This window comes from Labeo rohita, unplaced genomic scaffold, assembly GCF_022985175.1.
Source record: "Labeo rohita strain BAU-BD-2019 unplaced genomic scaffold, IGBB_LRoh.1.0 scaffold_874, whole genome shotgun sequence".
In the NCBI taxonomy this organism is placed as follows: Eukaryota; Metazoa; Chordata; class Actinopteri; order Cypriniformes; family Cyprinidae; genus Labeo; species Labeo rohita.
In genome coordinates, this window is record NW_026129826.1 from 1 (window position 1) to 23,814 (window position 23,814).

Below are 23,814 nucleotides of genomic sequence, written 5' to 3' on the forward strand. Positions count from 1 at the left end.
AGCCCACAAATAAATAATTAACTGAACATGCATAAAAATGATATATACCGTTCTATTAGATTGTTTGTGTCAGAGTCTCCATGCTTATAGCATCTCCCGAAGTTAGACCACAGATGACCAATTATCTCCCAGTGGTTCCTGAAGTACTTGCAGACATCTTTTAAGTTCTTAAACTGGCAGTGAAACTTCTCAGCCTTTTCCTTAAATGCATGTTCCTGTAAAAATGGACAAGAAAAATCATGTCGCAGTTGATTTATAGGTTATATAGGTAATCCTTAACACAGACCTATACCCAAGTGTGTGCAGTTAGTGTACTGAGAATCTGTAATGTTCTTACCATTAAAGATATTATGGTGTCTGAAACCATTTAGGCCTATATTAAACATGATAGAATAAACAAACATAACAATACTATTTGCAGTAACAGATTGCTAATGTAAATAGAAATGCTTACAAATATATCAAATATAATGCATACAAATACATGTCGAGTTAATCTACGCAACTCATCCTCCCTACACACTGTTAGCCTGGTTTACATCTGCTATATGTATTAATATGCATCAATGTTTCCAGCATTGATAATAAGGCAGCATGATTTCTTAAGGACCGTGACACTAAAGACTAGAGTAGTGGCTGATGAAAATTCACCTTAATATAAAATTACAGTATATATATATATATATATATATATACACACACACACACACACACACTGTATGTGGGTTAACATTTTCCAATAGCTTTCATTTATAACATTTTTAAACAGTTAAAAACTGCATGTTGTTACAAGCTTGTTACCAAAGTTTCATGAATGAAAACCAAATGAAATAGTAACACACCGTTGAACAGGATTTCAGCTCTGACATGAACTGCATGATGTGTGCTCTTGAATCTGCCTTTTCAGGTCCACTCACACCAGATTCAGATCTTGACAGCCATCGAGTTACTGCCTGTGTGTAATAAATTGTTGGGAAATGTAAAGAAATTAATTTAAACTGGTAAGAACTTCCATTGGCCTGACACATTTGGCTAGATGGCAACAGTTTTCTACAGTTAAAGGGTACTCAAACCAAATAAAAAATAAAATAAAATATGTTATTGCTATAGCCCAGGAAGATTTTGCCAATATGGTGTGAAATAATAAAAAAATAAGTGAATTAAGAGACAAACTTGTGATGTCATCAGAAACTATATTTTAAACTGTGTTGATCACTGGCAAAATGACATAAACCCACATTGAGGTGTAAAACCCAGATAACATTAAGTAATTTTACAGTTGTATTCTCAGTTATGTTGCAATGTGAAATGAACCTATTTTGTATCCACTGATTCATTAGCCACTGATGATAAAAAAATAAAAAAAAAACTGAAAAGAATAACTACAGTAAATGCTAAAACCGTTTATGATATAAATTGCAACTCATATTAATATTACAATAATAGAATAATAATCAATTTTTATCAAAATGAGCAAAAATCAAAGCCATTCTATCTTAACTAAGCACTTACTTGTGTTACATGGTACCAACAAAGGAGAACGTCTGACTCGTTGAATACCTTACGGATGGCATTGATTTCAGCCTGGTCTTTATCAACCATAAAGCACCTAATTAAAAAAATTAAATAAATAAAACATTTTAAGCTTCAAGGCAGATAAAAATATAACAAATTACAGATGTTTGCTGCCAAAAATGGCTTTTGTTGTTTACTTTGTTGTTTATCTTTAGAAGTTACTAACCAAACCAATTTGTATACTGTACAGAGATAAATATCTACCAAGTGCACAGGATACATTTTCATTTTTGGGTTAACTGACCCTTTAAGAAACAGCGTATGCCCAAAACATTATTAAATAATTTTTGTATAATTAAAGAATAATTACAATTAATGAATAATTAGTCATTTTAATTTAATTTACTTATATCAGTTTGTACTACCTTGGAAGTACAGAAAATGTTGGTTTTAGCTTTTCCAGAGCCAGCTGAAGTGTGTCCTGCTTTTCATTCCCCAATATGATATAGGCAACAGGGATTCCATGACCATGACTGTCCCTGACAACTAATGTAAATAAAGGAAAACCATACTGGTTGACACCATGTGTTGCATCCATAAAAATGATATCTCTTCCATATTCTTGAAGGTTGTCTTTCATGGATGGTGTTTGCAGAACTATGATGAGATCTGTTTGAGGACTATAAGGCTGATAAAAAATAACATAGTCTTTAAAAGGGCCCTCCAGAAGGCAAGAGGTACTAGTAGCATCATCTCTGTGTTGCTGATTTTTTCGTATCATGCATGTCCGAATATTTTCAATGTCTTTTGGGGTAACAAAATAGGCTCGGTTGTTGAGATCAGTATGTCCTTGTTCTTTTGACCATTTGTGTGATTTTAGGAGAATTGTATCTGGTTTAACACCAAGTGATATTAAATCCTGAATATACTTGACTAGCTCTTGACTAATGTTTTCTGAGTGTCCCTCAGAAGAACTTGATGGGTCATGTCCCGAATGAATGCTGTAAAGCCTTTCGACTATAACCTGTTTGTTAAGCCAGTCTGTCCTCTTTTTAAAGGAAATATAGGCCTTGCATCCTTTGGCACGTCGGCTTCTTTGCGTGCATGTTCCAGAACGTTTGCATGAAAACAAGAAATATCCATTTTTTTGATTTTGCAAACTTGCAGAATTCACAGTCCTGAAGTTGGAGTCTTTGGAGGTGTTTATGGTAGAAAGTCTTTGCTGAATAAATTCACAGGCATCTAAATCCTTTTCTAAAACATGGACTGTTATATCGGTCTCTTTTTTGTTTCCTTTAAAGCGTTCCTCTTTGCACCGTTGTTTTTATAAATTCCTCCATCACTGATGTCAAAATCTAAAAAGCCAAGGGAACAAAAAATAGACTGAAACATCAATAATGTAAAAATCCAAGATGATCTCAAAAAACAGAGGTCAACATATTCATATGAAATGGAATAAATCAGTCAATAAATTCCATTACATATGAATATGTTGACCTCAAGTCATCACTGATTTGATAAATCAGTGATGACTTGAGGTCAACATATGCATATGTTACAGTGATGACTTGAGGTCAACATATTAATATGTAACGGAATAAATCAGTGATGACTTGAGGTCAACATATTCATATGTAACAGAGTAAATGAGTGATGACTTGAGGTCAACATATTCATATGTAACGGAATAAATCAGTGATGACTTGAGGTCAACATATTCATATGTAACAGAATAAATCAGTGATGACTTGAGGTCAACATATTCATATGTAACGGAATAAATCAGTGATGACTTGAGGTCAACATATTCATATGTTACAGTGATGACTTGAGGTCAACATATTCATATGTAACGGAATAAATCAGTGATGACTTGAGGTCAACATATTCATATGTTACAGTGATGACTTGAGGTCAACATATTCATATGTAACGGAATAAATCAGTGATGACTTGAGGTCAACATATTCATATGTTACAAATCAATGACTTGAGGTCAACATATTCATATGTAACGGAATAAATCAATGATGACTTGAGGTCAACATATTCATATGTTACAGTGATGACTTGAGGTCAGCATATTCATATGTAACGGAATAAATCAGTGATGACTTGAGGTCAACATATTCATATGTAACGGAATAAATCAATGATGACTTGAGGTCAACATATTCATACGTAACGAAATAAATCAGTGATGACTTGAGGACAACATATTCATATGTAACGGAATAAATCAGTGATGACTTGAGGTCAACATATTCATATATAACGGAATAAATCAGTGATGACTTGAGGTCAACATATTCATACGTAACGAAATAAATCAGTGATGACTTGAGGTCAACATATTCATATGTAACGGAATAAATCAATGATGACTTGAGGTCAACATATTCATATGTAACGGAATAAATCAATGATGACTTGAGGTCAACATATTCATATGTAACGGAATAAATCAATGATGACTTGAGGTCAACATATTCATATGTAACGGAATAAATCAGTGATGACTTGAGGTCAACATATTCATACGTAACGGAATAAATCAATGATGACTTGAGGTCAACATATTCATATTCATATGTAACGGAATAAATCAGTGATGACTTAATCTAACTCGATCGTTTCTACCTGGATCTCGCAGCGAATCGCCTAGCGTCTGAAATACTGTCTGTTGGTGGACCAAGCTGAACGGTCCGTGCGGCGCGCAAACAAGCGCTGTTTTGTTCCGCATTTCCGACGTTTGTCCTTGAATGCAACTGGACGCGACGCAACAGAAATTGGCAGTGGCACAGTATATGCTAACGACAGAAATATTAGGGACATTTGCGGTGGCGGCAGTGCGAGTGCTAATAAACCGGCAGAAAATAAGCTTGCAAGGCCACTATTTAATCGCAGCCCTTTGATAGCTAGGCACACTATAAAAAAAGCAATTTCAAAACTTATTAACTGGAACCAGAAGTTAACATCAGTCTAGGCTGAACGGCTAATTAGGGTAACTTAACTACCTAAACTAATGTTAAAACGTGGTCGAAAAAGCGCAAATCTAAAAAGTAATATGAATTTTACTATCACTAATATACTGCTGAAATTGTTTGGAGAAATTAAGCCATTGTCTTACCTTTTCACTTGTGTTCTTGGTATTGGTACAGTGGTGCTGGGGCAATGTTTTTTTTTTTTTTTTTTTGGCGGACTCTGCAGGGGGGCACATAGTGATGATGTCAAAAACGTTGATTGGCTGAGGCAGTTGTTGTCCCAGGGTCATCATAAAAAATATTGGTCTCAGGACAACTAGGACTTGGCAAAATCAGGATGTGCTGTACCACATGTAGACTCCCAGTTCACAAGTTGTAATTACAAGTTCTACGAAGACATGAACGCTTTTTACAAGTTGGAATCTCATAATTACGGGAATTCCGAAATGGCGTGAATGCACCTTTATTCCTGAATGACAACAGTTAAGGTGTGTCTATTACAACAGTTTTACATCATGCTGCTCATGCTCCACTGACGCTTACGGGGTGTTAAAGACATTCAAATCTGCTTTCATGCTCTTGCTGATCTAGAAAGAACAACACAAACAGTCTTCATTACTTCTATGTTACAGACATTTAAATTAGGGAAGCTCATATTGACCATTTAACCAGTAACTGAAAGAATGAATTCTGACCGATTCATGCTTTCAGTTAAACCATTTAAAATGTTTATATATATATATATATATATATATATAAATTCTAATTATTATTATTATTATTATTATAAGTAGTGGTGGTAGTAGTAGTAGTAGTATAAAGTTTTGCACCATAAATATGCTAAACATAGGCTATTTGTTAACTCATGGGGTGTCATCACATGCAACCACACATGCCTACAAACGTATTTTGCCGGGCAAGCAAAATGAAGCAAGTGAAAAGAAGTACTGTGTGGGACCATTTCGACAGAAAGGCAGACGAAGTGACTTCCAAAATATGCTACGTGGTATTAAAATACACCAGTTGTACAAGTACGATGCAATATCACTCGCAAAGCAAACATCCACAAGCATTGTGCGATGAAGGACAACAAACATTGCCCTCAATGTTATCAGGGAGAAGATGTGATACATGGCGATCTGAAGAGATAACTCAGAGAGTTATCTGCTTAATGGTAGTAAAGGACATTATGCCCATCAGTGTCATCTGTGGTGAAGGTTTTCGAGAGCTGCTGAGCAATATTGAGCCCAATTACAATATCCCATCAAGACCTACTATTACCCGTAGAATTGAAAGCTATATAACAATAACTTGCCACTACATAGATGAGTTCATTCAGCTGTCTTACTAAAAGAGTATGACAAGCAGACACATAGCTGAGAACCTTGCAGCTAAACTAGTTGATGCGGTGGAGTCCTGAGCCCGTATTCTTAAAGCTTCTAAGAATCCTCTCAGAAAGCTCCTAATTTAGCTTAAAAATGTATACATAGGAGTTTTGACTTAAGAGTGATTCAGGACCAATCTAAGAGCAACTCTGAGCGAAGAAAAGACAAAAACTTTTGTCTTAGTGAGGAGGTGGGGTTGACCCCATTGCTAGCTATGACAAAGCCTTTTGAAGACTGTGATTGGTTGGTTGTACAAGAATGAAATAAAAGACCGATTTTAAGTGTAGGGTCTAATATAAGCCTTCACTTTGAAATTATAGGCTTAATTTTTCACGTTTTATGTGTTTATATTTTTTTTTATTTACCATGCTGTAAATGTTGTATTTAATGTATTTGATAGGAAATGAACAGCAACACATTAAGGCGCTGTAATTGTTTGTGTGATCTCTTTGCTTATAGAAGGTTGTAAACAGACCCAAATCATCACTGCTGCGTAGTTGCATTGTTTCCAGTTGACACATATGTTCATGTAATAAATGTAGTGATAACTTCCATTTCTTGCACTGTGGCATTTCTGCACTTTGTCAAAGATGTTAGCATGTCTCTAATAAAATCGTTCACAAACATCATCTTTGCACAATCTCATGTGTAGCATCTTATTAACTCACTGTCATGCATTGTGTGCAAAATATTTCTTTGCCCTCTTATGTTAGGGTTTTGTCAATTTTAAGACCTCTTTTAAGGGTTAAGATACTTTCTGAATTACTTTTTTCTTTACTAGGATCGTTTCTTTAATTTTAGGAGGAAACACCCACATTTCTAAGAATTTTCTTACTAGGAGCAATTGCACTAAGATTTTTAATGAATACAGGCCCTGGGGTCTATATGGGAAAGTTTCTGCATGTGTTCATGACAATGCACACAACATTGTGGCTGCAAACTCTCCAGGACGGTTGAACTGGACTCAAACACTGCAGCTCACTGTAAATGATGGATTTAATGTGTTTGTGCATCGTGTTATTGTTGCAGCTGGGTGGCTTGTCAGCCACTTTAACCACAGCATACCTGATAGCAAGCAAAGTCCCTTTAAGGCAAGTCATGTCGCTTGGTGGCCATCTTTGAAACGCTACTCGGGCAGGCAAGTGCAGCTCCTATCTCTTTGAATGGGGAAACATCAAATTCTCCAAAACTGTTCACCAAGCTTACGATTAAATTTCATATTTTAAATTACCAAATAAATCTGACAAGAACTGCCCCATAAATATGGTTCCTTGTGTTCCAATAGCGTTAAAAAATGCTTATTTTTCAGGCTAGATCAGCCAGTGCGCATGCGCAGTACTGAGCGCACGTCTTAGAGTGTTGATTGTTGTTGATTGCGTTGAAAGTCATCACTGCAGTGACGCGATGACTTTACTAATCAACGATTGGCTCTTTCATTAAGAAGGCGGGGATTGGCGGCCATAATGAACGTTGCCTTTTTCCCCATTCAAAACTATATGAGTGACAGGTCTTGGATATTCTATAGTCTTTGATGGCAAGGCACTGGAAGCTAAACAAGAACAAATGAAGCTTCCAAAACAGCAGCTCATTCATTCGTGTAAAACACATATGGAACTCTGTGTGTGACATGTTCGGGAGACTTCTTGAACAAAAATGGGCTGTTACAGCTATTCTGTCTGACAGAAAGGTAACAAAGCTGCAAGATGCCAGAACCCTTGAGATGCGAGAGGAATACTGGCAGATAATGGCTGAGATTGCGCCAGTGCTGGAAACTTTAAAATGTGTCAACAGAAAAGAACGTGTTAATTTCCAACATTTAGCCCATCACATTCAGCCTCCTGAACACACACCTGATGAGAGCCAAGGAGGACAGCCACAGAGTGACAGAGTTAAAGGCGAAGGTTCAGCTGTCCTTAAGTGACCATATGGAGGTAGATAATGATAATAATTTTTATTATAATAATTACTATTATTCATGAATTAAATAATTATGAGAATATTGCTTGCCATAGGTTGACTCAGATGAGTTGATGGCCAAACCAGCGCTGATTGCCTCCGCCCTGGAACCTCGCCATAAACATCTCTGTTTTTTTGCACAAACGGAGAAAGAAGCCGCAAAAGCGAAACTTACTGAAATGTGCTCTGCTTTGGAAATGGCCACTACGGAGGTGATAAGAAAGCGGTGTCTGCTGCCCAAGCTGGAGATACACAAAGCAGCCAGAGCAATGCCATGATGTTGCTCCTGGGAGATGACTAAACCACTCACCATTTTTTATTTTTCTCTGTTGTCGGAAATGCTGCACACTGTAAAAAAAAAAAAGTAATTTTTGAATTGCAGTCAAAACTCTGTAAAACTATCTCTAAATTAAAAACTTGGCTGTTATTTTAAGTATTATGACATTAATGACAAATTACAGTAATTCACATTTTTTATACAGAAAAACTGCTGTATTTTTATACAGTATGTTTTCTGTTTTCTTAAATTACAAACAAATAATGTAAAATTACAAAAAAAAATCTGTAATTAATACAATAACAAATCCGTTAGATGATAAAACGGTCAAATGACTGACAGTAAAGTAAAATCTCCTTATTTAAATAAACTGACAAACACTCTTATTTTACAGCTATTTCCTGAATTTAATGATCAAACACCTTGACTGTAAAACAAAAGACTAAAAACGGTCAAATGACTGGCAGCACAGGGTGCCAAACAATAACCTTAAAATTAAAGTCAAATCTCTTTATATAAATAAGTTAACAACACTGTTAATTTACAGGCATTTCCTAAATTATTACAAACAAACACCTTCACTGTGAAATTAACTCATTAACTAATTAATTAATTACTTAAACATCACATGACTGACAGCAACAGAACATGAAACACTAACAGATCTCTCCAGATCTCAGCATCTAGTCTGACTTTATTTCTTTCATACAAAACTTCTTATTGAGAATTAACAGATGTTTATATGTTAATGTTTTTATTGAAAATAAAGTTTGAAGTCACCATTGTGGAGCTCTTGATCCTTCAATTTATAAACTCATGTTTTTTGTGGTTACTATAACTGTGTGTTTCTAAAGCATGTTTGTTTTAGTAAAAGCTGGAACTGAAAAACTGTTCAGATAAAGCTGATTATTCATGGTCAACAGTTTATTAATCATAGTAGCCTGACTCTCTGAGCAGATCAAGAATTTTATTGCTGAATACGTTAGCTTTAGGTTCTGCAATTTCACAGCGGTCCTGTGATGGTATGACAATTTTTTTTTAATTTTATTATTATTATTTTTTTAGTTCTTATATAATTTTGAACAGAGGGTTTTTGACACACCCAAACATCAAGAATTAGCACGTGAATCTCAACAATGGTGACAATCAACAAAAAGCTTGTTTTGTGATGATCAGGGCTAATATGAATAGTTTGTTAATTGTCACCATTGTTGAGATTCATGTCCAGATTCTTGATGTCTGTGACTCTACATGTTCTTGTTTAAGTCATTTTCTCAAAAAGACAGCCAAAGCTTTCAAAGTAGCGAAGAGCGGTTGTATGATTGCAAATAGAAATCCATCTTGATTAACATGTTCTGATACTAGATTTCTGCTGACATCAATGAATTAAGCCTCTATATGATGACAAGGTAATGTATAGTAATGATGGGAAGTTCGGATCATTTTATCGACTCGGTCCTTTGAGTCTCGTTCAGCAAAATGAACGAATCTTTTTTCGAGTCATTTCGTTCATTTTGTTCATTTTAGCAAAATATAATTAAAATGTTACGTTTTACTTCCCTAACACATCTACTGTTTACACAAACGTTGATCACACTGCAAACAAAGCAAAACTATAATGCTATAAGAAACAGAAAATATTCATTCATTGTTTACCTGGGTCTTTAGTCTATGATTCGCTCACCTCACCTCTTATCTGACAAGTTTTCGGGTTTGAGTCGTTCGTTCATCACCTGACAGCCCAATTAGCTAACCAACGCAGTCTGAGCCGGAAAGAGAATTGATTAGTTCGTCTCTCGAGTCTTTGGGTTCAAGTCGTTCGTTCATCACGTGACATCCCCATAATGTTAACCTATGCAGCCTGAGCCGGAAAGAGAATTGATTAGTTCATTTCTCGAGTCCTCGGGTTTGAGTCGTTCGTTCATCACGTGATATCCCCGTAATGTTAACCTATGCAGTCTGAGCTGGAAAGAGAATTGATTAGTTCATCTCTCGAGTCCTCGGGTTTGAGTCGTTCGTTCATCACGTGACAGCCCCATAAGATGAACGAACGACTCTTAAACAGTTGAACTAATTCCAGTACAGGACCTAATAGGATGTTGCGCATGCGCGACTGAACGAATCACTCCCCGAGACGACTCGTTCGTCCCGAGTCACATTAAAGATTCGTTGAAAATGAACAAATCATTCAAGAACGACCCATCACTAATGTATAGCACATAACTAACTTTGTCTGATCAGACACTTTCTTGCTGGTTTTTCTATAACAAATGTGCTTTAGAAACGCACAGCTACAGCAATCAGAAAAAAAAAAGCTATTAAGAAAATCAAGAGCCCAACTAAAGCAAATGTTTATCTCCACAACGGTGACTTCAAACTTTATTAATTTCAATTAAACACCAACATGTAAACCTCAGTTAATTCTCAAAAAGAAGTTTTGTATGAAAGAAACAAAGTCAGACTGGTTTGTATTAAGTGAAGATGCTGTGATCTAGACAGATCTGTTAGTGTTTCATGTTTTTTTGGGATTTAAAGGATTTGTGTTGTCTGATTTTAGTGGGTTACCATTGTGCTGAAGAGTAGAGCATGTGCTTTAGTCCAGGAGAAGACAGTAAAATGTCGATGTTATGCTGCATGTCATTTTATTTAAAGTCTGTGACTGTGGAGTTATTGATGCAGAGATAGTTTTTGTATGCGTGCTGTTGTTAGTTAGTGATTAACTGCAAAAAAAGCTTTCTTTCACAGAGAATGTTTTGTGATGATAATCCAAACAATACTTACAAAACAACAATTTTAAAAAAGAAAAAAAATGTTTAAGAAAATTTAGGATATTTGACCTTAATTTTACAGTTTTTCTTTGGAAGCTGCTTTTGCCAGTCATTGACCGTTTTTTAAAAAACGGTCTTTAACCATTATTTCCATTAATGGTAAACGTTTGGCACCCTGTGCTGCCATGCATTTCACTGTTTTTTTACGTTTAAATTTTTTATAGTGTAGTCAAGACAGGCAGGGACAAACATCAGCAAACGGGAACATCCAGGGCAAGACCAAAGCATAATCCAATAAGTGGACGAGGGTCAAAATCCAAGAGGGCAGTCCGAAATAACAAATGAAATAAAACAAAGAAACAAGGCAAGACTATGACTAAGACTATGACTATGAAACAGAACAAGGCAATGGCAATGAAACTAGAAAACAACAAGGCAATGAAAACAGAGAAAAAGCTTGATAAAGTCCGCAAGAGCAAAAGAATACTTTGCAGGGGTCTGTTTGGCATGGCCCTCCTTAAATGGCTGCCAAGCAGGAAATGACCAAAGAAGCAGCAGAGGGAGCGGTAACAGTCAGTGAGAAGCAAGGGCTCCCTCTGCTGGCCTGGCGTTACAGTGCCTCACTCCCCTTGTCTGTGATTAACGTTACGTTGCTGTGTTTGTTTCCCTGCTTTTGGTTTTCTTATTAAAGTATTTTCAGTTTTGTTTAATAAATATGTGTTGTTTATACTTCTGGATTCCTTGTGTTTTCCCCCGGCTCCTCACACCCAGTGCACCACCAGCGATCGTGACAATTGCCTTTACTTAAAGGCTGTTCTTTGCTTCTCCAAATGCCTTATTAACACGCTTAAAAATTTTTTGATGAGCTAAGAGATAACAGGAAGTCTATTTGAGGTGTATGGGTGTGCAAGACAAGCTTATTGGAGAATAACTTGCAATAAATACTTAGGTATGCAGCGAGGGGACATAGTTAGATACCTTAAATGGACATATTTGTTGAATACACTGTAAAAAACAATTTGTTGAGTCAACTTAAAATGATTTGTTACCCAGCTGCCTTAATTTTCATTTCAGTCAACTCAAAAAATTGTAGTCAACTTGAAATGTTAGGTTGTAATAAGTGAAAACTTAAATAAGAGTTGTAGGGTCAGTAGGGTAATAAATAATTTTTGTGGTATGATTGGATGATATAGAAGGATCTGGATTTGATTAGGGTATAAATGCTGAGTCAACGTACCTCTCTCTTCTTGTAAGAAAACAAAAAGACTTGTCTCATGCCTTTATTAAAATAGAAAATCACAATGAAAGTGGTTAAATAAACTTGATTTTGTCCCTCGACAACATTATGGGATTGACTTTGAAATATTCATCATAATGGTGAGTGAACAGTTTTCCAGGAAAAAGGGTGGGGTGAGGCTCCATTTGATTTCATAACTGTAAGTTTAAATTCAATAATCAGTCATATGGTTAAAATGTGTGCAGTTTAGTCAAGAAAGGGTTTTCTCTGTCGTCCTTCCAGAGATGTCTTCCCCTTTTAAATTTTTTTCAGTATTGTAGTATATACCCAGTGTTTTACTGCACTCACCTGAGTTTTGTCCTGAAGATGAGCCGCCTCACAATACGATCCAGCAAAACAACCCCCTGCAACAACTAATTTCCAGACCCCAACTCCCTAAAAGACAACCCGCTTTGATGTACAGGTGTAGGTTATTGGAGAGGAAGAGACGCAGTGAGGAACGTTCCCGCTTAAGGGCACTTCAGTCTGAGATTCCAGGCTGTTCCCTGCTCACCACTGCATGACCTGTACCAACTAATTAAAGTACACTTTTTATTGTTACATGTTTTGTATTAGGTGATTATGTACCTAACACTGTTAGAAAAAGAGGTACGGCTCTGTCACTGGGGCAGTACCCTAAGGTACAAAAGTGGAAAGGTACCAATATGTACTTTCAAAGTACAAAAATGGACCTTTAAGAGGTAGGTGAGCAGAGGTGGGTAGTCCAGGGGTCAGAAAGTAAAAGTCCTGCCATATATTTGTTCCACCCATGAACTGATGAAATGATTTCACCAGAGGTGGAACCAAGTCCTTCTGTTCAAGTCACAAGCAAGTCTCGAGTCAAATCCCAAGTCCTCAAAGAGTTAAAGGTAATTGATAATTAAGTGACTAATTAAATGATGATTGTGCATTAGTGATAAACACCTGCTGTTATTGAGAATTACAGAGGATCAGATGTTGATGTTTTATTGGTTAAAATGATGCTACCATCATGGAGATCAGTGTTTGCTTTAGTTGGGCTCTTGACCCTTTTAGTAATTCAAAGTAAATTGCTTCTAAACAATTGCAATCTTGTTTCACAGCAAGAGTTTGCACATTATTGAATCAAAAGCTTATGATAGCAGAGATAACATGTTTTGCTTTTAAATCATTTGAGTGAACATCATGTAATGGCTATTCTTTGGTTTGTAGATTGACACAAATTATCAACTGGATAAAAAGCCGAATTAGGAAATGCCACTGTAAAGCTTAAATATTGGGGGAAATTTGCAGGCTTTTAGACCTGTACACTTATCATACGATCCTCAACAGTGGTGACAATAATTCTTCATGCTGTAGTGCATGATGGGAGTTTTTACTATGGTGTTACCCAGCATGCATTGCAGCATGAAGAATTTAGTTGATTGTCACCGTTGTTGAGATTCATATGCTGGTTCTTGATGTCTGCGTGTGTCTAAACAGCACAAAAGCTAAAATATTTACATGCCCCACATATAAAAGAACTCTCAATAATTTTGAATTATCACAACTAAACTATAATTCAATGCCAAGCTTCACAGGACTGGCTTTTCAAAATCTAAACTTGAACACAAATAAAGCTACTTGCCATATAATCAGGTCACTGCTTGACAACTATCAGATCACATACAGTCTTGATCTCACTGTTTCACTACATACGTTGTGGCATAGAGAAATCTAACATAATTAGTCAAGGGTCTAGAGTCCAACTAAAGCAAACACTGATCTCCATGATGGTAGCATCATTTTAACCAATAAAACATCAACATCTGATCCTCTGTAATTCTCAATAACAGCAGGTGTTTATCACTAATGCACAATCATCATTTAATTAGTCACTTAATTATCTTATTAACTTAAATTTTTTGAGGACTTGGGATCTGACTTTAGACTCCCTTGTGACTTGAAAGGAAGGACTTGGTTCCACCTCTGGTGAAATCAGCTGACTGAGTTCATGGGTGGAACAAACATATGGCAGGACTTTTACTTTCTGACCCCTGGACTACCCACCTCTGCTTACCTACCCCTAACGGTACATATTAGTACCTTAAAGGTCCATTTTTGTACTTTGAAAGTACATATTGGTACCTTTTCACTTTTGTACCTTAGGGTACTGCCCCAGTGACAGTGCTGTACCTTTTTTTCTGAGAGTGTATAAATAAACTTGCCTTGCCTCCTGCCACTGTCAATCAACCCAGCAGGCACAGGACGTCAACATGACGTCAGATTGACGTTGTACTCCAACCACTATGACGTCTATCAGACGTTGCATTTTGGTTGGAAATGAAAATCGGGTTGATGTCAGAACCCAACGTCAGGCCGACGTCAATGTCCGATGCTTAAGATGTTGGCTCGACGTTGGATTTTGGTCACTTTCCAACGCACAGAGGTGTAAAATCCAGGTTCCGTGAATAAAAGTCCTCCCCAGTATTTTGTTCCAATCACCTGGATTTGCTAATTAGCACAGTTTTTCAATCAGGAGGACAGAGATTGGACCAAGTCCTTCCTTTTGAGTCTCAAGCAAGTCTCAAGTAAAATCCCAAGCCCCTAAAGAGTTAAAGTTAATGAGATAACTGAATGATGATTGTGTTAGTGATGAACATCTGCTGTTAACAAGCAGCACCACTGAAAAAAAAAGAAACACAAGAACTACAACTGACTTGAATCAACTGAAACAAAAAAACATTTCATCTCTCAAAATCTGATTAAACATCTCCACAAACAGCATCACCAGCTTCACTCATTACTAACCAGACTGACTTTATTTCATGTCTGCAGAATCTCTTATTAAGAATTATAAGAGGTTTAGATGTTGATGTTTTATTGGTCAAGAAAAAAACACAATGTCACCATAATTGTGGTCAAGGGTTGCTTTAGATTGTCTCTTGACTCTTGAAGTAATTTAAAGTAATTTCAATACTGTTTTACTGCAAACATTTGTGCAATGCTGAATTGAATGCTTGCAGCAGCAGATTAGCTAAAACTCTCTCCATAGAACTCATTTGGATAAGCATCATGAAGAGGTCTCTCTCTTTGATTTATTGAGTTACATGTAGCTATTGTACAACTGCAGTAAAAAACCCTATTAAACAAACATCACTGTAATGCTTCAGTATTGGAAGAAAAAACTGCATCAGCTCAGGCTTTAAGACATTAACACTTATCATACGCTCCTCAACAGTGGTGACAGTAATTAGTCATACTGCAGTGCATGATGGGAGTGTTTACTATGCTGTTACCCAACATGCTTTGCAGCATGAAGCGTTTTGTTGATTGTCACCATTGCTGAGATTCATATGCTGGTTCTTGATGTCTGTGTGTGTCTAAGTAATACAGATGTTAAAAAATGTTTCATGCATTATACAAGTTTTAAATTTATTCACTATAACTGTTAGAAGAACATTATAGGTGCTTAACCTGCGATAGTTTTGATTTTAGCTTTAAAATCTTAACATAAGAAGTAAAGAAAGTTATTTTGTATGTGTTCATATAAGCTCTTGATGATCATCTCACCATATGAAAGCTCTGATCTCACTGCTTTACAACAACATATGTATTGTAACAGAGAAAGATCTAACCGAGGAGTCAAGGGTCAAGAGCCCAACTAAAGCAAATACTGATCTCCATGATGGTGACATCATTTCAACCAGTAAAACGTCAACATATGATCCTCTGTAATAACAGCAGGTGTTCATCACTAATGCACAATCATCATTCAGTTATCTCATTAACTTTAACTCTTTGAGGACTTGGGATTTGCCTTGAGACTCAAAAGAAATGTTTGGGTCCAATCTCTGTCCTCCTGGTTAAAAAAACTGTGCTAATTAGCAAATCCCGGTGATTGGAACTAAATACTGGGGAGGACTTTTACTCACGGAACCTGGATTTTACACCTCTGACAACGCAACCTAAAAACAACCAAATATCAACGTCTAATGATGTTCAAGCTTGATGTTGTGTGGACGTTACCACTATGACGTCTATCAGACGTTGGATTTTGTTTGCCATACCTGACGAATAAATGTCAGTATTTGACATCAATATGACGTTGGTTTAAGATGTTGGCTCAACATTGGATTTTGGTCACTTTTCAACACAACCTAAAATCAACCAAATATCAACATCATTTGACGTCATTATTGGACGTCAAATAACGTTGTCCTTAGATGCTGGCTAGACGTTGAATTTTGGTCACCTGACGTCACAACCTAAATCTAACCTAATATTAACGTCATATGACGTTGTGTGCCTGCTGGGTCCCTTTCACAGGTGGTGCGTCGCCCTAATGAAGAAACCACCCCTGGTTGAATAGTTATACCCGATCCATTTTGCATTTATTATTTAAGTTAATAAAAAGATAAAGTTTAGTTGCTTTGCACAGGTCTGAGTTTGCAAACTGTCTAACATCTGAAGCCCTTCCATGGGTACCCACGCTTGCATAGAAGAACTTGAAGTTTGCATCTACTACAGTCACCATTAGCACAGAGAACCTGCCTTTGTAATTGTGGTAAAGACTGGCACCGTTTTTTTTTTTTGTTTGTTTGTTTGTTTGTTTTTGTTTTCCTGGGCTATTGTTTGCCATTTTTTCTCCATTGATGGTGTCTACAATAATAGAAAAAAAAAAAAAAAACATTGGCTGGGAGTTCATAATCTATATTTACGAATGCCTTTACTGTCATAGTCACATGTATAACAAAATTAGATATCCATCCTTTTTCAGTGCAAAGACCATATCACTGAAAACCAAAATACGTATAAACATAAAATAACACATCGCATAGAAAGATAAAAAGTTTAGACATACAGGTAAAGAAAAAAAGATAAATACATGCAAGTATGTATATGCATAAGAAGTCTTCTGGTACAGAGCAGCACAGGTCTCCACAATTATCTGTGAGATGGTGCTGGTCCCAACCCTGTACTGGAAACTGAATTAACTTGAACTGAACAGACAGATATTAAAATTACCAATAATTTTACATTGATCTCATATAACTTTGATATGCAGTCACACCAATCTGTTTCCAGGAAAGGCAAGGTTAAAGACAGACGCTCCGTAGGTGGTATTGCCAGTCTCATCTTGGTGTCCTGCTTTGTAATGAGGTGTTTGACCTAAATCCTCTGCGTTCATTCGCAGCAGCTCCCCTGAACCCGTTCATCTATTTGAATGAAAACTAAATAAACAACTTTTATGACAGATACACAAGCATTTTGTATTTGTACACAGCAAAAAAATCCAGTGTGAAATGAACTCTCCAGTGAAAGCACATTCAAGAGTGTGAAAGTGTTAAAAGCAGAGTGTTAAATTAACACTGAAGAGTTAAAATTAAAGGGTGTGCGATATTGACAAATTATAAAATATTTTTGCTGAGTTTTTTTTGTTCAGTAACGATAATTAAACAGTATTTTGCTGGTTTAAGCTTGTAATAAATAAATATGACACTAAAACCAGTAGCCAGTAGATGGCGACAAGTGTCTGTTTTAGTGAATGATTAATTGAATCCTTCAATCAAAATGGCTGATTCAGTTAGAATCAAAGCAAGTGGACTGTTTTTATGAATGGATCATTAAATAATTAGCTCACTGGATTTGTTCAAAAACAGATTAATTCAGGAAAGATACATCACAGTGTTGCTCTAAAATGTACAACAGCTTTGCTCCGGCTCTGTTTGTAATTATTTCATTTGTAAAACAAGAAAGAAGAGTAAATGTGTCTAAAATGTAACTCACTCGTGCTGATTCTTGAGTGATATTACTTAACTGCAACTATACCTCATAGTACGTACAACTACTGTATATACCCAGCAGGCACACAACGTCATATGACGTTAATATTAGGTTAGATTTACGTTGTGACGTCAGGTGACCAAAATTCAACGTCTAGCATCTAAGGACAACGTTATTTGACGTCCAATAACGACGTCAAAAGATGCTGATATTTGGTTGATTTTAGGTTGTGTTGAAAAGTGACCAAAATCCAATGTTGAGCCAACATCTTAAACCAACGTCATATTGATGTCAAATACTGACATTTATTCGTCAGGTATGGCAAACAAAATCCAACGTCTGATAGACGTCATAGTGGTAACGTCCATACAACATCAAGCTTGAACATCATTAGACGTTGATATTTGGTTGTTTTTAGGTTGCGTTGTCAGAGGTGTAAAATCCAGGTTCCGTGAGTAAAAGTCCTCCCCAGTATTTAGTTCCAATCACCGGGATTTGCTAATTAGCACAGTTTTTTTAACCAGGAGGACAGAGATTGGACCCAAACATTTCTTTTGAGTCTCAAGGCAAATCCCAAGTCCTCAAAGAGTTAAAGTTAATGAGATAACTGAATGATGATTGTGCATTAGTGATGAACACCTGCTGTTATTACAGAGGATCAGATGTTGACGTTTTACTGGTTAAAATGATGTCACCATCGTGGAGATCAGTATTTGCTTTAGTTGGGCTCTTGACTCTTGACTCCTCGGTTAGATCTTTCTCTGTTACAATGCATATGTTGTTGTAAAGCAGTGAGATCAGAGCTTTCATATGGTGAGATGATCATCAAGAGCTTATATGAACACATACAAAATAACTTTCTTTACTTCTTATGTTAAGATTTTAAAGCTAAAATCAAAACTACCGCAGGTTAAGCACCTATAATGTTCTTCTAACAGTTATAGTGAATAAATTTAAAACTTGTATAATGCATGAAACATTTTTTAACATCTGTACTACTTAGACACACACAGACATCAAGAACCAGCATATGAATCTCAGCAATGGTGACAATCAACAAAACGCTTCATGCTGCAAAGCATGTTGGGTAACAGCATAGTAAACACTTCCATCATGCACTGCAGTATGACTAATTATTGTCACCACTGTTGAGGAGCGTATGATAAGTGTTAATGTCTTAAAGTCTGAGCTGATGCAGTTTTTTCTTCCAATACTGAAGCATTACAGTGATGTTTGTTTAATAGGGTTTTTTACTGCAGTTGTACAATAGCTACATGTAACTCAATAAATCAAAGAGAGAGACCTCTTCATGATGCTTATCCAAATGAGTTCTATGGAGAGAGTGTGAGCTAATCTGCTGCTGCAAGCGTTCAATTCAGTATTGCACAAATGTTTGCAGTAAAACAGTATTGAAATTACTTTAAATTACTTCAAGAGTCAAGAGACAATCTAAAGCAACCCTTGACCACAATTATGGTGACATTGTTTTTTTCTTGACCAATAAAACATCAACATCTAAACCTCTTATAATTCTTAATAAGAGATTCTGCAGACATGAAATAAAGTCAGTCTGGTTAGTAATGAGTGAAGCTGGTGATGCTGTTTGTGGAGATTTTTAATCAGATTTTGAGAGATGAAATGTTTTTTGTTTCAGTTGATTCAAGTCAGTTGTAGTTCTTGTGTTTCTCTTTTTTTTCAGTGGTGCTGCTTGTTAACAGCAGATGTTCATCACTAACACAATCATCATTCAGTTATCTCATTAACTTTAACTCTTTAGGGGCTTGGGATTTTACTTGAGACTTGCTTGAGACTCAAAAGGAAGGACTTGGTCCAATCTCTGTCCTCCTGGTTGAAAAACTGTGCTAATTAGCAAATCCAGGTGATTGGAACAAAATACTGGGGAGGACTTTTACTCACGGAACCTGGATTTTACACCTCTGTGCGTTGGAAAGTGACCAAAATCCAACGTCGAGCCAACATCTTAAGCATTGGACATTGACGTCGGCCTGACGTTGGGTTCTGACGTCAACCCGATTTTCATTTCCAACCAAAATGCAACGTCTGATAGACGTCATAGTGGTTGGGGTACAACGTCAATCTGACGTCATGTTGACGTCCTGTGCCTGCTGGGTAAAGATAAACAATAAAAACTCAGAGGGAATTTTTTCTTTCATTATTCAAATTAAAGAGCCATTCCAACTACATTCTCATAGGTGTAAGGGAAACAGGTCAATTTAGCTCAAAGGGAATTATTTAAGATTTTATAGGGAATTTGAACAGAATCTGCGTTTTATGGTGAATCATGTTAAACGAGCCGTATCGGGAGAAGCACTGTTGTCCACGGAGATAGCAACAGCGGCTGCGCGTAAGTGTTTGCTTAATACACTATTGCCATAGGTATTGTTTAAGTTATTAAGTAGTGCTAGAAAGTATTTTTTCGTTCTCTGCCTATTTGTAGTGTTGTTGTTTCGTTTTAATTAGCACTTTCGATTGCACTTATTGAAATTAGTATTGCTGAAATCCTGCGGGCACTTAAGTGCGAAGCATCTCGCTCTTAGTTTCGATTCGAGGCATTTGCATAGATATAGACTTTGGGCTTAAGTCAGGAGGCGTGTCCAGCGACCGTGAACTATATAAACTGCTTGGTCACTCTCAAACTTTGGGAGAAGCACTGTTGTCCACGGAGATAGCAACAGCGACTGCGCGTAAGTATTTGCTTAATACACTATTGCCATAGGTATTACGTTATTAAAGTGTCATTCGACACTTAGTATCCTAGGCTTGACTGAGACCTGGATTCGTCCAGAAGACTCAGCAACCCCCACTGCTCTGTCCAATAACTTCTCATTCTCTCACACCCCTCGTCACACTGGGAGGGGTGGGGGTACCGGAATACTCATTTCTAATAAATGGAAATTCTTTAACCACTCTCTGCTATGCAACTTTAACTCTTTCGAATCTCATGCAGTCACAGTAACAGCTCCAATTAAATTCCATGTTGTGGTCATTTACTGCCCTCCTGGTCAACTGGGCACATTCCTAGATGAGCTAGATGGGCTGCTATCCTCATTCCAAGAGGATGGCAGTCCACTTCTAGTCTTTGGTGATTTTAACATTCATCTGGACAAGCCTTATGCTGCTGACTTTCATTCACTCCTAGCTTCATTTGATTTCAAACGCCTTGTTACTACAAGCACTCACAAATCGGGCAACCACCTAGACCTAATTTACACACGCAATTGCGTTGCAGACAACAGTTTGGTTAAACCGCTACACATCTCTGACCATTTCTTCATTACTTGTAACTTACATTTTACTGCCAGTACACCTCCAACCCCTCTACCTGTTACTTTCAGACGAAACTTACGCTCCCTTTCACCCTCCCATCTTTCCTCTGTAGTGTCCTCCTCTCTTCCCTCTACAACTCTTTTCTCATCTCTAGAAGTTAATGCAGCTACTGACACCTTATGCTCTACTTTAACTTCTTGCCTAGACGCTATATGTCCTCTCTCTTCCAGGCCAGCACGGGCCACCCCTCCTAACCCCTGGCTATCCGATGTTCTCCGTGAACATCGGTCCAAACTCAGGGCAGCAGAGAGAAAATGGCGCAAATCTAAAGATCCATCTGACTTGAGTATGTACCAATCTTCATCCTTCTCTATGTACCAATGCTTTCATCCTTCTCTGCTCAAGTCCATACTGCCAATCCTCATACTTCCACATCAAGATCAAGAATGCTCCAGACACACGTACCCTCTTCAAAACATTCAATTCGCTCCTCTGCCCTCCCACACCACCTCCCACCACTTCTGTAACAGCCAACGATTTCGCCACATTCTTTACTGACAAAACTACAACTATCAGCAGCCAGTTTTTGGCTCCACACGTACAGGAACTAATACCGACAACATCCACAGCTAACACCCTACTCTTCTCCTTCTGTCCCCTCTCTGAGGCAGAAGTATCCAAACTTCTCCTCTCCAGCCATCCTACAACATGCCCACTAGATCCTATCCCCTCTCACCTTCTCCAAGCAATCTCTCCTACACTCTTACAAGCACTTACACACATCATCAACCCATCTCTCCTCACAGGCACTTTTCCCACTGCATTCAAGCAGGCTCGGGTAACCCCACTGCTCAAAAAACCTACATTAAACACTTCACATATAGATAACTATAGACCGATCTCTCTCCTTCCATTCATAGCGAAAACACTTGAACGAGTCGTTTTTAACCAGGTATCACTGTTTCTCGCGCAGAACAGTTCATTGGATGCTAACCAGTCAGGTTTCAGGAGTGGCCACTCAACTGAAACTGCACTACTGTCAGTCACCGAAGCCTTGCGGATCGCAAAAGCTGATTCCAGATCATCAATACTCATTTTGCTGGATCTTTCTGCTGCTTTTGACACAGTCAATCATCAGATCCTCCTGTCCACCCTTTCATCACTGGGTATCACAGGGATTCCTCTTCGCTGGTTTGAATCCTATCTCACAGGTAGGTCTTTCAGGGTGGCCTGGGGAGGGGAGGTATCCAAAGCACATAATCTGGCCACTGGGGTTCCTCAGGGATCAGTTCTTGGACCCCTCCTCTTCTCCATTTACACTACATCACTGGGGCCCATCATACAGGCACATGGCTTCTCTTACCACTGCTATGCTGATGACACACAGCTCTATCTTTCATTTCAAGCAGATGATCCAACGGTAGCTGCACGGATCTCAGGCTGCTTGGCGGACATCTCGGAGTGGATGAAAGAACATCATCTACAGCTCAACTTGGCAAAGACTGAGCTCCTTATTTTCCCTGCCACTCTGACTCTACAGCATGATTTCACCATCAACTTAGGTACTTTAACAATTACCCCATCAAGTTCTGCCAGAAATCTTGGTGTTATCTTTGATGACCAGCTGACTTTCAAAGACCACATTGCTAAAACTGCTCGATCTTGCAGGTTTGCCCTACACAACATTAGAAAGATCAGGCCCTTTCTAACTGAGCAGGCCACACAACTTCTTGTCCAGGCCCTGGTCATCTCCAGGCTGGACTACTGCAATGCTCTTCTAGCCGGTCTTCCCTCATGCACAATCAAACCTTTACAAATGATTCAGAATGCAGCAGCACGACTGGTCTTCAATGAGCCCAAAAGGGCCCATGTCACACCTCTCTTTATCACCCTGCACTGGCTCCCAATTGCAGCTCGCATCAAATTCAAGACACTGATGCTTGCTTATAGAACAACCACAGGCTCGGCGCCCGCCTACCTCCACTCACTGCTACCAATCTACACTCCCTCCAGAACTCTGAGATCCGCCAGTGAGCGACGCCTCATTGTACCATCACAAAGAGGCACAAAATCACTTTCCAGAACATTCTCTTACACCGTTCCTGGCTGGTGGAATGATCTTCCCACCACTATCCGGAATGCCAACTCCCTAACAACTTTCAAGCGACTGCTGAAAACCCATCTCTTTCGACACTACTTGACTTAAAAAAAAAAAAATAATTTCCCTTTTCTACTATTTTCCCTTTCTAGCTTGTACTTATTTTAACAATACCTGTTATATGGTAATTTGAGCACTTCCTAGGTTGTTTTTGCCTCTTTAGGACAAATCGCTTGATGTATTCCCCACCTGTAAGTCGCTTTGGATAAAAGCGTCTGCTAAATGAATAAATGTAAATGTAAATGTAAATAACATCACACTGCAATGGAACCTAATATCCAAAATACAGTGAAAACACTATTTATTAGCATGGTAACAAGGTTGTAAGCACAAAACAAAAGATACTTCTCTTTTTAATATGAATAAGAATTTATTGAATAAATCTAAGACATATAAACTTATCTAACACATAAATACACGTATTCACACATTCATAGGTTGCAGAAAGAGAGAAAATTAGGA

At 37.6% G+C, this 23,814-nt stretch overlaps 1 protein-coding gene across 1 annotated transcript; it reads right to left on the reverse strand.

Moving 5' to 3' along the window:
- Positions 1–48: 48 nt before the first annotated feature.
- Positions 49–2,866, reverse strand: LOC127162281 (uncharacterized; the record flags this gene model as incomplete). The annotated part of the gene is made up of 4 exons (XM_051105056.1): positions 1,941–2,866; positions 1,513–1,609; positions 843–953; positions 49–215 (listed from the first exon to the last, which is right to left on the reverse strand). Coding segments are annotated over exons 1-4 (731 nt in total), but the record flags the coding sequence as incomplete, so codon positions are not given.
- Between the last annotated feature and the right edge of the window lie 20,948 nt (positions 2,867–23,814).